This window comes from Trachypithecus francoisi, unplaced genomic scaffold (genome assembly GCF_009764315.1).
Source record: "Trachypithecus francoisi isolate TF-2019V2 unplaced genomic scaffold, Tfra_2.0 Lachesis_group0, whole genome shotgun sequence".
NCBI classification, from domain to species: Eukaryota; Metazoa; Chordata; class Mammalia; order Primates; family Cercopithecidae; genus Trachypithecus; species Trachypithecus francoisi.
This window is the reverse complement of record NW_022681453.1, coordinates 194,787,046-194,803,499: the sequence shown is the minus strand read 5'-3', so window position 1 is coordinate 194,803,499 and position 16,454 is coordinate 194,787,046. Positions and strand designations below refer to the sequence as shown.

General features: G+C 34.5%; 1 protein-coding gene across 28 annotated transcripts in view; it reads right to left on the bottom strand.

Annotated features, from left to right (window-relative positions):
- The window catches only part of DLG1 (discs large MAGUK scaffold protein 1), a 278,145-nt gene that overhangs the window by 18,614 nt on the left and 243,077 nt on the right, over nucleotides 1–16,454 (bottom strand). For 7 of the 28 annotated variants that reach the window (XM_033213149.1, XM_033213138.1, XM_033213137.1 and 4 more), the window contains 5 exons: nucleotides 13,045–13,078; nucleotides 5,731–5,772; nucleotides 2,910–2,960; nucleotides 1,928–2,029; nucleotides 1,498–1,670 (listed from right to left, as the gene is read on the bottom strand). In XM_033213149.1, the coding sequence (XP_033069040.1) occupies nucleotides 1,498–1,670; nucleotides 1,928–2,029; nucleotides 2,910–2,960; nucleotides 5,731–5,772; nucleotides 13,045–13,078 (402 nt within the window). Of the gene's footprint in view, nucleotides 1–1,497; nucleotides 1,671–1,927; nucleotides 2,030–2,909; nucleotides 2,961–4,699; nucleotides 4,736–5,730; nucleotides 5,773–13,044; nucleotides 13,079–13,803; nucleotides 13,904–16,454 lie in introns of all 28 variants that reach the window. The other 21 variants (XM_033213130.1, XM_033213141.1, XM_033213140.1 and 18 more) reach the window with 8 other exon arrangements.

Below are 16,454 nucleotides of genomic sequence, written 5' to 3'. Positions count from 1 at the left end.
ATCTGTGTTTATTTCATTATGGAGTCTAGGATTTTAATTTTACTCTATATATTATAATCTGTGATTATCATTTATCTTGATATTCAAATTATCTCAGACTTGGCCAGTGGGGGACCCCACAGCTTGGTTCCTTGCCTTTTTACACACCCTCATCACTCGTGGAGTACTTCCTTGTTTTTCTGGCAGCAAAAATGTTACAGGCTCATCCTGCACTTTTCCAGTCCTGGCCCCAGAATCAGCCATTTCTCTAAGAAGTCTTGGATCTTTCAATTAACGAATTATATTTAGAAGCCAAGACCTGGGCACCAGATATTCTCATGGCTTACTCAGGGTTATTTTTAGGTCTTCTTAGTGGATAGAGCAAATAAGCATACGTGTGTGTATATATAAATACACATCTTTCTATATCTACTCTATTACAATTCGTGGGTTCATATTCACAGCTCTAATTATCTAATATCTCCAATCCAATTATCACAGAGTTCATTTTATCCTCTCCCTTCTTCTGACAGCCAAACCTCACTCCCAGTACTGTCATTATATTTGCTCAACCCTAGAATATATATTAGTTCAGAACTGTAAGACCATGCACTCGACCCAACAAACCTACTAATTAGAATTTTATTTTGTTTACAGATCTGTCTTCAGCTTGTGTTAAAGAATCTCTGGGATTAAGACTTCTCCCTTCTCCCCTCTTCAATGTAGTTATTCATTTGAAATGGCTGGACACCATTTCCTATGTACAGAGGCCATTTTTATAACTTATTTTTGTGTGAACTATGTATTCTCATCTTTTGTCCATTTTTTTTTTCCTATTGGGTTTCTGGTCTCTATTGCCTGTTTTTATGAGTTCTTTATATATTGGGAATATTAGCGCTTTTCTTCTTGCAAATTTTTTCTGTCAGTTGTCTTTTGACATTGTTAATGGTGTTTTCTAACAGTTTTTGGAAAAGTTCTTTAGCCATAAAAAAAGTTTTTAAAAATTTTAAGTGGTTAGATTTATTGAACTTTTTCTTTTCTTTTCTTTTTTTTTTTTTAAGAGCCAGGGTCTTGTTCTGTTGCCCAGGCTGGAATTCAGTGGCATGATCGATCATAGCTTGCTGTAGCCTCAAATTCCCAGGCTTAAATGATCTTCTCAACTCAGCCTTCTCAGTAGCTAGGACTATAAGGGTGTGCTGTCATACCTGGCCCTTATCTCCTTATAATATATGCTGGAGGGCTAGGGTTAAACAAAAGGTCTATCTCTAGCAAATGACCTTAAAATAACTTCTCCTCTTACATTCATGTTACCATTTCTATTTTCACTTTCTTTGTCTACCTTATTTACCTGTTTTATCTTGTATGCACTTTCCTGAGCCACCAAAAATTAATTATGTAGGTAAGCAAATTCATTATGTTAATAAAACTAATTAATGCTGTATCTATCCTACCACTCTTTCATACTGTCAAAGGCATATCTGATTAGAAGCTATATTCTGGGATTAGTCTGATGCTTACCTTTTCTGCTACTTCTCGCACAGACTGAACACTTGTTCCATATAGATGATTGTTATACTGGCCAGCTTCAATGAATTTATGTTCCTGGATATCTTTTTCCATCTGCTCTCTTGAAGTCACAAAATGATAATCTCTTCCGTCTACCTCATAATCTCGTTTTGGTCTAGTTGTATCTTTAACAGAAAAAAACTTGGGGAAGTGTTTAATATTAAAAAAAACCCCACAATAAATCCATTTTCTACTTACATCATTATTTTGTAAAGTTCAACAGATTAATTTAAATCTGAGAAAGGACAATAATATGGAGGATGGAAGAGTAACTGATAAAATAGGTACAAACTGTTAAAAAATGGTTCTACCTATTTTTCCCACACACAGTGACAGGCATTGTTAAGAGTAACAATGAAATGTTTTTGTCTGGTTTACTCACGAGGGACACAGGATCCAAATTTGTCGGGAAACTCTGAGATCAAGTCGTCATTGATCCGGTCTTTCATGGGTCCCAGTATGATCACTGGCCGAGTGTAATTAACTATAAAGATAAACTGCACGTTAAAAGGAATAAACAGTCAACAAATATCAATGTATTTTATTTTACTAGAGAACAAAAATATCCTTAACTGTTTTAAATAATTTTTTTCCTCTTTCTCCATCTCACTCAACCATCAACCATAACTTGCTCTTTTATAATCTTGACTAAGATCTTAAACTCTACTCAGTCTTCGTTAGAAGTCATATTGATAAATCAACCAAGTTAAATTTGGTATGTTAGCAGATAATGTTTCTTTACATTGCAAATCAAAACATAAAGTATAGTGTTATACAGATGGCTTTGAAGTAGAAATTGTATGGAAGCAGAGCAAAGAAGGGCAGAAAAGAAATTGGATGTGGGAAGTGATATAATCCCAGTAGTAGTGTTCTAAAAAGATGATCTAACAGAAGTATAAACTCTGGGTTATATGGGATCATGCTGGAAGAATGGAGATTGGTAGTGAGACTGAGAACTAACACTGTGAGAGAAGGGATGAAAAGAAGGTCATAAATAAGAAAGAAGTAGAATAAACAGTGCCCAGAACCTAACTGGATGAGGAGGAGGAGGAACGGAGAAGGCTCAAAGATGCTTCCAAGATTTTCAAAAAAGGGTTATTTGGAAGATAGTGATGCTAACAAGAACACTGGAACGAAGTTGCTTAGGAAATAAAACACAAATATAAAAGTCAATATGAAATGACTAGATTCTAATATACTGTGTAGTAACCTATGTTTCATAAACACATGTAGTAAATTTCTGCATATAAATGTAGTAAAAAAATTCTAATATAACATTTTTTGGGGGTATTAGACTTTTTTCTCCCAAATTAAAAAGTATAATTCTTCTAGAAGATTATAAAACATCAATAGTCTTCACAAACCTTCTTGTTGGTTCACTGGTTCATAAGATAAGACGTACTCTTCTTGACCACCTATTAGAAAGTGAAGGCACAGATGAAAAATGTGTCAAGATAATTGATGCTCATCTAATTCTTCATGAACAACGTTATACATTACTACAATTTTCCTGAGAAAATGGCAAAGATATGGAAAGGTACTTTATGGCAAGATTTAGTTAAAAAAAAAAAAAAAAAAAAAAAAGTGGCAAATTATAAAGTCATAAAAGTGAGTTTGCTAAATGTAAAACAAAATACAAATGGGCTATTTAATCAATATTATATTTTATAGATAATCAAATCTACAAATCTTCATTTGTGAGGCTGTTTACTTAGAATCTAAGAAATATTAAATCTGTTAAAGATTAATGCTTTAAGGAGCAGTCTATCTATCTATCATCTGTATACATATTAGGTAACTTGTTACTATTAAAAACATGCTACTTTTTTAGTTCTACCAACTATAATATTGAATACAGTATATTTTATTTTTAAAATAATTACATCGTAAAATTAAAAATTATAAATGCAAAGGTAAAACTATTGTTACTATTTCACTGATGAAAAAATTCACTAACTCAACTTTGTAAAAAATAATAAATTTAATGTGAGCCAAAAAGAGCTTTAGATAAAACTAAATCCTTCCAATAAAATAAACCACAGTGATAGTAAAGAAGATAAATATATTCGCTTTGACCTTAAAAGCACAAGAAGTTAAAGCTTCTAAAGGTTAAAGGTTCAGAGCTTAAGAAATATTCTAAATGAAAGAGTCTACAAATGATATCTGAATCCAGTGTAAACAAATAAAAAGAGTTAAAAACTCTAAGAGTTTTTTTTTTTTTTTTTTTTTTTTTGAGATGGAGTTTTGCTCTTGTTGCCAGGCTGGTGTGCAATGGCATGATCTCAGCTCACTGCAACCTCCACCTCCCGGGTTCAAGCGGTTCTCCTGCCTCAGCCTCCCAAGTAGCTGGGATTACAGGCGTGCGCCATCATGCCCAGCTAATTTTGTATTTTTAGTAGAGACGGGGTTTCTCTGTGTTAGTCAGGCTGGTCTCGAACTCCCGACCTCAGGTGATCTGCCCGCCTTCGCCTCCCAAAGTGCTGGGATTATAGACATGAACCACCACGCCTGGCCAAAAACTCTAGTTTTAAAATAACACACACCCCCCTCACCCCACAGTGAAAATTAGAAAAGACTGTGTTAACGCAAGTGGTTCAATGAAAGCAACCAATATTGGATAATGTATTTGAAGATTTTCTCTTTAATTATCAAGATCCTATAACAATTTTACCACGAATTTTGCGATTGGTTTATATTATATGTATGTACCTGTAGGTCTTTTAAATCCATACATTGGCATAAACATTCTTTTCTGCTTTAAAGGTGTGTATTTATTTGTTTTCAATTTTATTATCAAAGCATATAAAACTGATATTTTATAAGCTTTTTTTAAAAGTACTGGATGTAAAACATGGCTTACATACTAGCAAACACATGCAATTTGAATATTTCGCACATTAATAATTCATGCAAATGGTAAGACAGACAGTATATACTTTCATTACCTCTTTTTAGCCTAGGAAGCCACTCAGCTACCCTATAGTGGGTTCTGGTTATAAGCAATAAAATGCTGAAATACAGGAAATCATTTCCACACCAAAAAAAATCATTAAGTAACTACTATGTAGAAAAATAATCAACCAAATGAATGACGGTTAAAAGTATATACTGTCAACATGAAAAAGTATTAGGGACTGATATTAACAGGATGGACCTTTTGAGCAGCCATACTCATCTGTAATCAAGATTACTTTCATATTAGACAGCAGTAAAAAAAGAAAGTTAGAAAAGTAATTTTAATTTTTAAGGTGTTACAACTGATATTATGTACCCTCCCCTTCTCCCATGCCCCAAGTCTGTTTAAAACATCACATGGTTGTGCAGTTCACTTAATAAAACCAAGAATGTAATATAAAACAGCAAAAGAGAAATTAGTATTATTTTTCGGGCGATCACTGAAAATGTTTCCTTATTTCTTCTGTTCACCAAGTGCTGATGATAAACAATAACTTGACCCAGATCAGTATTGGTGACAAAGAATAAAAAAGGAAATAAAGCTAATGATAATTTAGCATTACTGAAAAATACTGTTTTAGTGCTCATGTTAAAAACAGAATTATTATTATTATTATTTTTGAGACGGAGTCTCGCTCTGTCGCTGGGGCGGGAGTGCAGTGGCCGGATCTCAGCTCACTGCAAGCTCCGCCTCCCAGGTTTACAGCATTCTCCTGCCTCAGCCTCCCGAGTAGCTGGGACTACAGGCGCCCGCCAACTTGCCCGGCTAGATTTTTGTATTTTTTAGTAGAGGCGGGGTTTCACCGTGTTAGCCAGGATGGTCTCGATCTCCTGACCTCGTGATCCGCCCGTCTGGGCCTCCCAAAGTGCTGGGATTACAGGCTTGAGCCACCGCGCCCGGCCAAAAACAGAATCATTAAACAGAATGTCAAAATACAAGTTTTCCCTCCTTTAACTATTTGCTTCTTGTAAAAAATACATATACATATGTATCATGTACACAAATAATACTAAACTGTTTTTAGTATTTTATTAAAATTTTATAAATTAACCTCTACATATATAGTATGATTTTATTTTTCAAGTACAGAATTTTACTTGTCTCTCCCTGATTTTAAAATAACGATCACATAACTTTACGTTTTTAGAACGTATCACTAAGAACCCTCCACCCCTGCGGGGGATGGATTACACAAGATTACAAAAGAACAAGTAACTTAAGACACTTACGGTAACTACTTTCACTATCGCTGGCATTAGAAGTTACATGCTCTGAAATTGCAGGACAATGAAAAAAAGTAAAGAAAACAGTGTCATGAGTTTAATTAAAAAGCAAATAATCAAAATGTTGCGATATAAGCCATATATAACAAAATAATTTTTTAAAAGTGTTTTTCATTTTCTTTAAAAATACTATTTTTTTCAAATAATAAATATTAGCAAAGGAAAACACCTGTAATTAAGGACAATGCCTTATTTTTGTACAACACAGTTTCTGAACAAATCTATTATAAATAGCAACTAGAATATGACAAAAAGGGCAAAGTCATCCTGAATTAGTCCAAATGTAGACATAAAACCCAATGGAGAAAATACTGTTGGCACTATCTCAGTTTCTGAACCGGCAGTAACTGGCAAAGGGGACAAACTAAGCAAATAGATGCCCATTTTAATGAAGGGATGTCTTTGTAATTAAAAATAAAGAGATCATCTTATTTTCAGTCCAGCTTCGCTCCTGTTTCTGAAGATGAAAATCCATGTTTCTGAGATCATACAGATAAAGGATTTTAGAAGTTATAAATTTAGATGTCTCGGCTGGAAGGGAATGCACCAATGGTGGCACTGCATTTTAAAACCAACTAATTCTCCTCCTTAAAAGTGACTCCGTTTCACGACTTCATTGCTTAGTAAACAATAGGCACGCTTCTCATCCATGTAAATGTAATCTCAAATATTCTCCCAATAAATATCCCCCTTGCATTAAACAAAGACTAATACATTTATTTCTAAAAATAAAAATAAAACTTTCAACGAGACAGGGAAACCGACATTTTTATTTTAACTTTTTTTTTTTTTTTTTTTTTTTAAAGGGACAGGGCCTCACTCTGTTGCTCAGGTAGGAGTGCAGTATACCACTGCACTATAGCTCACTGCAGCCTCCACCTCCTCTCCTGGGCTTCTGTGATCCTCCCATCTTAGACCAGAGTGGCTGGGACTTCAGGTATGTACCACTGTGCTCTGCTAAAATTTTGTTTTTTTAATAAAAGAGACAAGTCTCAACCATGTTGCCCAGACTGGTCTCAAACTCCAGGCCTCAAGGGATCCTCCCATTTCAGCTTCCCAAAGTGCTGAGATTACAGGTGTGAACCACCACACCCAGCTGGAAATTTTTTTCTTTTTTCTTTTTTTGAGACAGTCTCCCTTTGTTGCCCAGGTTGGAGTGCAGTGGCACGATCTCAGCTCACTGCAACCTCTGCCTCCTAGGTTTAAGCAATTCAATTCTTGTGTCTCAGACACCCCAGTACCTGGCACTACAGGTGTATAGCACCAGGCCCAGCTAATTGCTCTATTTTTAGTAGAGACTGGTTTCACCATGTTCGCCAGGCTGATACTGAACTCCTGAGATCAAGCGATCCGCCTGCCTTGGCCTCCCAAAGTGCTGAGATTACAGGCATGAGCCACTGCGCGCCTGGGTGGAAATAAAATTTTTTAAGGTAAAAAAAAAGTTTGAGGCTGGGCATGGTGGCACATTCCTGTAATCCCAGCACTTTGCGAAGGTGAGGCAGGAGGATCACTTAAGACCAGGAGTTCGAGATCAGCCTGGGTAACATGGAGAGACACTGTCTGAAAAAAAAAAAAAAAAAAAAAATGCTGGGCTTGGTGGTGCATGTCTGTAATTCTAGCTATTCAAGAGGTTGAGGTGGGAAGACCGCTCAAGCCAAAGGGTTCCAGGCTGCAGTGAGCTATGAATATACCACCGCACTCCAGCGTGGGTGACAGTGTGAGATCCTTTCCCTAAGAAACAAAAACAAAAAAGAAAAAAGTTTGAAGATAAGTATCTGCTATACCATACCACTCACAGTCTCCTAAAATCAAGTATCACTATTAAAACATACAGTGAATGGTTGAACTTAAGATTTCAAATTAAATAAGATTTTTGAACTGCTATCATAATGAAAAATAAGTCTGTTATTCTAACTTTCAAAGACAAGATATAACTTTCTTAATCATGATTACAATACATTTTAAATAAAGCAGAGACTTTAAAAATTGCAAGAAGAATTCACTAATATATGTAAGCACATGTAAAATGGTAGGTTTTTCTTTGGAGTCTTGCTCTGTTCCCCAGGCTGGAGTGCAGTGGCAAGATCTCGGCTGTCTACAACCTCCGCCTCCCAGGTTCAAGCTATTCTCCTGCCTCAGCCTCCTGAGTAGCTGGGATTACAGGTGTGCACCACCACACCCAAATTTTTGTATTTTTAGTAGAGACCATGTTTCGCCATGTTGGTTAGGCTGGTCTTGAACTCCTGATCTCAGGAGATCCACCTGCCTCGGCCTCCCAAAGTGCTGGGATTACAGGCTTGAGCCACCGCACCTGGTCAAATGGTAGGTTTTTTAAAAGCTTATATTAAAATATTTCTTTCCATTCACCACATGGGCTTGATAGCAATACTTTAAAATTGGTGTATAATATTCTATTAGATTGATAAATTATTTACCTTGCTATTTATTATTTAGGTATTTTTATTTGCTTTAAACTGTTTTTCGCAAGTATCAACAATTATGAATGTCTTCATTTATATATACCTTTTAACTTTTTGTCCTATTTCCTTAAATTTCATTCCCAGAAACACGCCACATTAAAAAAAAGTTATTCTGTTTATATTAGCATTGGTATCACCCTCTGCCATCTCTAGTTTGTAAACTAAAGAAAAATTAGTTATTGCAAAGGGGAGTATAAGTGGGAGTACAGAAGAAACAGAATTGGTAAATTTTCAGTTGACAATTATGAAAGCTGGATAAACAAATACTTGCAGGGTTTATTTTTACTACTCTTCTACTATTGAATGTATCTGATATTTATATAATAAAAAGTTTAAGTTACCAAAATCTCTTCACTATCTGTGTTTTTGGGATTTCTTCTACTCACCTTAAACCCTCTAAGATTGCCAAAAGCTATACAACAATCAAACTCTGCAAGTTCTTTCGAATATCATTCTACTTAGCTCTTCTACAATAAAACCTCACTACTCAAAGTATGGTCCTTAGAATAGCATCATCATCATCGTTTGGAATGTTATTAGAAAAATAAAATGTTTTTCTTCTGATAATTGAAAATGTTCCTCGTAAAAGCATTTTACAGAAGAAGATAGTCAAATTACCAATAAACATACAGAAAAGTGTTCAAGTTAATTACTTGTCAGGGAAACGCAAATTAAAACCACAAAGGGTGTCTCTACCATCCACCAGAATGGCTAAAGTGAAAACACAAAACAGACATGTCAAGCATCGACAACGATATGCAGCAAGGGGGTTCATACACTAGGAACGGGCCAACTGGGAAAACTACTTGGGAAAACTATGTGGCAGTATCTACTAAGGCTGGACAAAAGTGTATCTATATGACCCAGCAATTCCTTTCCTAGCTATTTCTCCAACAGAAAGGCATATATATGCTTACCGCAAGACATGGGTAAGAATGTTCAAAGTAACACTATTTAAAATAGCTCCAAACATACGTTTATTTATAAGACTGAGACAATATATGTAGTTTCATATTTTACTTTTTTCATATATAGTGAGCATTTCCCCATGTCATTATCTCTAAATATGATTTTTGATGGTTATGTAATATTACATAGTATGGATAAATCATACTTGATCAGGCACTTCCTAATTGTAAGGCATTTTGCCACGGTTTTAATTTTTTATTTTTGCTGTTATTACTAAATAATACTATAATAAGCATTCTAATATATAAGGCTTTATCTCTATCTCTAATTACATCCTTAGGATAAATTATTTGAAGAGTATTTAGTGGGTCAAAAGATGTGCTTTTCCACAAAGGCTGTGCCAGTTTACACTCCTAATTGTAATACATTAAAAGCAGGAATTTAGCAGAACTCTCTTCGTCACGGGTTTTCCTTTTAAACAAAAGTGCAAAGTGACAGGTAAAACATCATTTTGCTTATCACTACTAGGGAATTAAACATTTTTTACATGCTTATTTCATCTGCTTATCTTTTGAGCACTCTTGTCCAGCTTTCTAATGGAGAGTTAGCTTGTTTCTTATTACCTGTTAAATAGTGTAAAGATATTATCCCTGTGGCATACATGGTACAAACACATTCTTCAAGTTTTTATTTTTGTTTTTGATAGCTTTTTTTTTTTTCTTTTTTCTTTTTTAAGACGGAGTCTTGCTATGTCACCCAGGCTGGAGAGCAGTGGCGTGATCTCGGCTTACTGCAACCTTTACCTCCCAGGTTCAAGTGATTCTCCTGCCTCAGTCTCCTGAGTAGCTTGGATTACAGGTGTGCATCACCATGCCTGGCTAATTTTTGTACTTTTAGTAGAGACGGGGTTTTGCCATGTTGGCCAGGCTGGTCTCGAATTCCTGACCTCAGGTGATCTGCTGGCCTCAGCCTCCCAAAGTGCTGGGATTACAGGCGTGAGCCACCGCGCCCAGCCTGATTATGATGTTTGATGAACAGATCTATTTCAAATCTCTCTAACCAAGTTTTATCACTGTACTCAAACGTTTCTTCCTGACAGAGTATATCATGTTTCTCTTCTGGCTCTCCTCTACTACTACATCATCAATCTGAAGCAATGATACTACTCTTACATCCTGTTCGTAATGCAAATGAAGATAAGTCTGTTTTTGGCATTTACAAGCTCTGCACAACTATGTGCACGTCTTTAAAATGAGAAGAAAGAAAAGACATGTAGCAGGAAACCTATGTGTCTGAGGAAATTTTTGAGGTGTTGTACAAAATGGAAAGTTGTAAAAATGGAAAGGCTACACGTAATAAGAACAAACCTTGTCTCAAATCTTACGTCATAATTTTACTTCTGAGTACCTTATATATCTTTTATTGAGTTACGTTTCCTTTCAGTCTCTGTTAAAGGAATCTTACCTAGTTTTAGTCCCTTGAGCTTTTTCAAAATTACCTCCTTAAAGCATAAAAGCTGCACAGGCTTTTATTTCTAGCTTTTCACAAATGATGATTTAGTTGCATTCTCCCAAACTTCCATTGTACTCTCATTAGTTCTGTTTAGCAAAATTAGGTTTGATAAAACAATTTCTCTGTTTTTGCTACTGTCAACAGGGCAAATATATAATTTACCTGATTCTCTTCTTCTCAGAATAAAGAACAAATGAATTCATGTCTATACAAAGCATTCTATGGTATCACTTCTGTTTCTCTGCTCTTCAATTAAATACTCCCTTTTTCATAGGTTGTATGAATTTACAGCAGATACACATTTTTTTCTTGATATTCTAGTGTTATTCCATGTCTCTTCAATAGGTTGGGTTCTCTGGAGTAACTTAACCTCTGGTTGGGGCTGAGTTTTGTTCCAGTAAGGCCTGATGACTACCTATATTAAGTTGCACTTATTTTCTTATATTAAAGTCTCTCAAGATTTTGCTTAGTTTATGCCCTATGTTCTTAACTTTAGAATATAAGCAACTGAGGCCTCACGTAATGTCCTTGAACACATCCTTCTTCCCAGTATTTACTACTATATAATCATGGGCACCTTGTCAACTGCCTTATGTCATCTATTTTATGTGATAACCTCCATCATATCCAGTTTTAGAATTTTACTGATATTTTTCTGTCTTCTCCAACATTTTCTGAATAAAATCTTGATCTGATGATCAAGTTACCAGGTGAATAAATTCTTTTAATTCCTGTGAGATGAAGCACAGAAATCTATTATTCAAGGGATCTTAGGTCACTCTCCAGAAAATAAAATATTTTTCTGAATAACGTTGTCTGATAATCAGTTACTATTTTTCACAGTATTTCTCTTCCAAAGTCCCAATCTTCAATTAGAACCAGAGATATAGGGTCAAAGTATAATTATCATCTATTGTAACATCAATATGGGAACCAAATTCTTCATTTAGTTTCTTTTTCTAAGAGTTTCCTATGTCTCTGTTCACTTAACAGATAAGAAAAATCTATGGGTCCATTTGTTGATTCATACCACCTCTAAAGTATGTTATCAATCTCAAAATAAATTCCATAGCATACATAAACTGTGGTATTATCTTCCAGTTTTAGAGGTTTTCATTGATAATTTTCCCCAAATGTAAGAGATTAAACAATGCGTGCCACTACTGATAGGAAATCTGTGGCCCTTACTAAATCCTATAAAGGCACATGCAAAAATAACAAAGTGTGTCCAACAGAAAGAGTTGTACATAAACATACTGTCCTCAATCTAATACAAACTTTAATCACTACGGCTGAAATAAAAGTACCTACAGTTTAGATTAAAATTCCAGTATAAACTTAGCATAAATCGGAAAAATGCCTCATGTAAAATTTAATGCTTATTAATGTAGGTCTTAGAAAGTTAGAAGATATTGGCTATATGCTTAATGATCAATGAATTAACAAAGAAGTTTCAAAATGTTTAATAATCTAAATAGAAAGAACCATTTAGAAAACAAGAGATTAAAAGATTACTTCTATGAGTCACTGTAACCTCAAGTTACTCAGTAATGTTTGGTAAATTTTCATAGTTAAGCAATTTGAAAACATGTGCAAATTAAAAATTTTATTTGCTAAAATGGCTTCTTGCTTCATTCATTCATTCCAACATTTATTGAATGACTTCTACATACTAGAACCTGTGTGAAGCTTTACATGAAGATTAAGTAACTAGCTAGAAAATTAAACAAGAACAGCAGCAACAAAAACCAAAAACAAAGGCAACATCTTAGCTAAAGGAAAAACAAAATAGTTCTTATACTCCGGTGGTAACTTACAACTTTCTCAAAAAAAAAAAAAAAAAAAAAAAAAAAAGAGAGATACACAACTTATCCCCTCAATAAACTGCTGCTTGCATAGTATTCTATTGTGTTTTATGTTTTTATATTATAGCAATGCTTTACTAACACATAATCAAAATAATTTTAGATTATTTTAACAGAAAAAAAGGGGGAACATAAAACTCCGAGGAAGCATATTTCTACATTCTAATAATGAGGGTACACTTAACAAAATCTTAAAAGTTTTTGTATTTTAAAAGTTCCTAGCAAAAGTAACTGTCATAAAAATTACAAAAAGGAAAATATAGTTATGAGCATTTTTCAAATGACATGTGAAAAACAAAAATAAAAACAAAAAGTTATGTATTACAGAAATAAAAGTCCCAAGCATGTGATAAACATGCAAATTCTAAAAGCAATCTAAATCATACACCTCCTTATGCCAGAGAGGCACTACCATGAATCTCCAAACGTATCTGAATAAGGTAGGTCTGTAGATGGAGGTTAAAAAATAACTTGGGAGTATTTTGATCACTTACTCAGGCCTTTTGATCCCATGTCGTCAGGGATCTCCTGTAGAGGGTAGTCCCCAGAGAGCAAGCAATAAAAAGATAATCAAAGAAAATAGTTGTCAGTAATGCATGAAATTGGTGCTACAGTAGGAGACAGTTCCAAGACCATTACAGGTACATCTATCTTACAGAGCATTTTTACAGATTTCTAGAACTTTGAAATGAGCTAGCTGCTAACTGTAATCTACCAAAAGAATGAAAGTTCTAGCAGGAAGGCTGATTCAGGGCGAGAAGCAAAATTTTAGACCATTTCTTGCTATTTTAAAAGTAAAATCCAGATTGTCTACATATAACGAAGAAATAGGATAAAATGGAATGATTCCAGAGAACCCAGTATCAAAGACTCACAATGTTAAACCTAGAAATCAACAGGTAGCTTCTCATGTATTCATGTTCTTCCTCTAAAATATTCTTTGAATGTATGAATGTGAAGTGTTTTTCATAAAAATCTTTCCTTCAAATAACTGCATTGATTTATACATATTTATATGTTCAAATTATAAACATATAACTGGAAAATAACGTTTGCTTTAAATTAAGAATTCCTAAGGTGCCAGAAAAAGTTAAGATAGGCATACAAATTAATTTATATCTGTTAAGTTGCCCTTGAAGACAATTAGCAACCTGCTGCAGCTCTTGAAACTGTCTCCATGGTAACAACCAACTGCAGGGCAGTAGGTCCCTCTCCATTTTATTTTCAGTTGACCACTGGATCCACATACTTACGGTCAGCATCACTTGTTTCCTGCTCACTCTGGTCCTTGTTCTTGTAGAAGGGGAATTTTCGGGAAAAGAGGTTCTTTTTACGCTTGTCATTGAATGACTGCTGAAGAAGAGAAGGAGGGGCAAAACAAAGGGATGTCTACTGTCTGTGTGCACAAAGGCCCAGCCTAGCAGCTCTGTGGAAGCTGACTCCTACGACCACAGTGTGCAGTTTGTATATGATTTTTACTTTAATCTCATGTAAAGTGAATTTCTACTTTTGAATAAATTCTAACATTTTGCAACTGAAAATACTAAAGAATTTCAAAGAGCGTAGTTCATTTAGACCTAAAAATAAAAATGCTACTTGACAAAAAAAGGCAAATCAGTTACTACTATAGTACAAAGGAAGCTAACATTTGTTTATACTAATCTACATTTTTCCAGAAAAATTTCCAAGTATTATGTGCTCTACAGCAAAAGATATTTAATGCTATTTGCTGCTTAATTACGTTTTATTCATTAGGAAGTAATCTTCATTTTATTTTGGCCTGACCATAGTTATTCCTTTATCTCTTTTTTTTGGCTATGATGAGCTAACAGAAAAGTCATTGTTTAAAAAGTAAACCAAAATGATTATGAGAAAATTGCTAATGCTGAATATTTAAAAACAAACAAATTTTTTTTTTTTGGAAGAGGATAAAAGGTAACTAAATGCTGATGAGCCAGAAAATTGGAAGAAAACTAAAAGGTCCATCAAGCACACAGAGTCCAGCAAGAGATTTATCAATGCCATCTCTAGCCAAGCAAGAAAAGTCAGAAGTTTCCTGACCAACGTGAATGCTATCAGTACTGACTTATTTATTCTTAAGTTCTACTCTACTTATTTAAAAAAGTATACATAAATAACATAGAACCACATCCAATCACTGGCACCACGTCCTTCATAGGGAATAAAGTCTGGTGTCCACCAAAGCCACAAGGCAATTAAGATTCTAACAGTTTATACATAATTGTAATGTGGGAGTCGAGCAGTTGATCTGACGTCTCTTATTGCACACATGTTGGAAATAAGTTTTTCCTTGAATATCCCATTTGTGCATTCATATATTTAAGAGTATGTGGCACAAGAATGATGAGGCTATCAAAGAGAAATGGCTTCGTTTGTTATTTCTCTGTCATAGGCGTTCATGTTTTGAAGGAAACAGGTTTACCTACCAGTGACACTAAGAATTATTAGTTTTTGGAGGGGGAAGAGAAAAATATAAAGAATAGAATTTTTTGTTCTGATCTTTATGAGTTTATAACATTTTAAGATGCTGCATTTTTCATTATTTTGAAGCGTATTGACAAGAACAGCGTGTTTTTAGCACGCCCTTCTTTTACGCATGCGATGCCAGGTGATTAGGGTGAAGTAGCCAGGTGTGGTGGCTCACATCTGTAATCCCAGCACTTTGGTAGGCCAAGGCAGGAGGATTGCTTGAGGCCAGGAGTTCAAAACCAGCCTAGGCAACATGGCGATATCCCATCTCAACAAGAACAACAAAAATTAGCTGGAAGTGGGGGTGTGCGACTGTAGTCTCAGCTACTTGGAAGACTGAGGCAGGAGGATCGCTTGAACCCAGGAGTTTGAGGCTACAATGAGCTATGATCACACCATTGCATTCCAACCTGGGTGACAGTGAGAACTTTTCTTTAAATTAAAAAAAAAAAAAAAAAGTAGATTAAAGTGACTTTTAGCTCAAATTCTATGACTTGAGAAGACTTATTCTGATAAAGATCTTTATAAAAACAAGGTTAAACTTTCATTTTTACCTTTTCATATAATTAATTCAGGATTAATAAGTTCACAGTTCATTAGCCAAGCAGACTGTCTTGAAATCAATCTTAAAGTTTGAAGGCTCTGAGGAACTAGATAAAAAAGAACTTAGATAAAAGGAACTAGATAAAAAAGAACTCTAAGTAGAAGTTAAAAATTCAATCAACAGAAAAAGTATTGTGGGGAAATCTGGGCTTGTAACTATTTTATAAACTGTCAAGTAGCATTATTTGAATAAAAATCTTGGTTCAAATCCAAATTTTAGAAAGGAGAAAGAGGAGAAAGTGTTTTAGCAGAAAAAATTATGGTAATCTAATTTAGGGAAAAACTTAATCTTTTCGTTCATAAGACTCAATGGTTTTGAATTTAGCAATAATTTTTTTATCTGATACAACTGATGTGTTTTTCATAAAAGTGTATTCATCCCTCTTACTGCATCTATAGTGGTCAGAGTCAGTTTCACAGCAAACAACCAAAAGAAACATGAAGTTTAAAATGTCTGATTCTTATTATCTTTGCAGTTAGCCAAAATGAGATATCATAAAGATATCATAATATAGGACAGAGAGAAATGCTTGTTAGTTAAGAAATGTATTAATTGTATCACATTTAATATCCTCCTGGTGAAGAACTTATTAAAGGTGAAAAAAATAGCACAAGCAACCAAGACAAAAATGTGTAGGGAAAACACAAAACTGAAGACTTGCTACCTCCAGTTTCTCTGTATTTTCAATCAAAAGTACTACATTTAATACTTACTGTCATTAATGCTATATTGTAAGAGAGACAGTGTAATATAAGAATTGATAAAAATATCATAAATTCATGATACATATATATCTACATACATAATTTC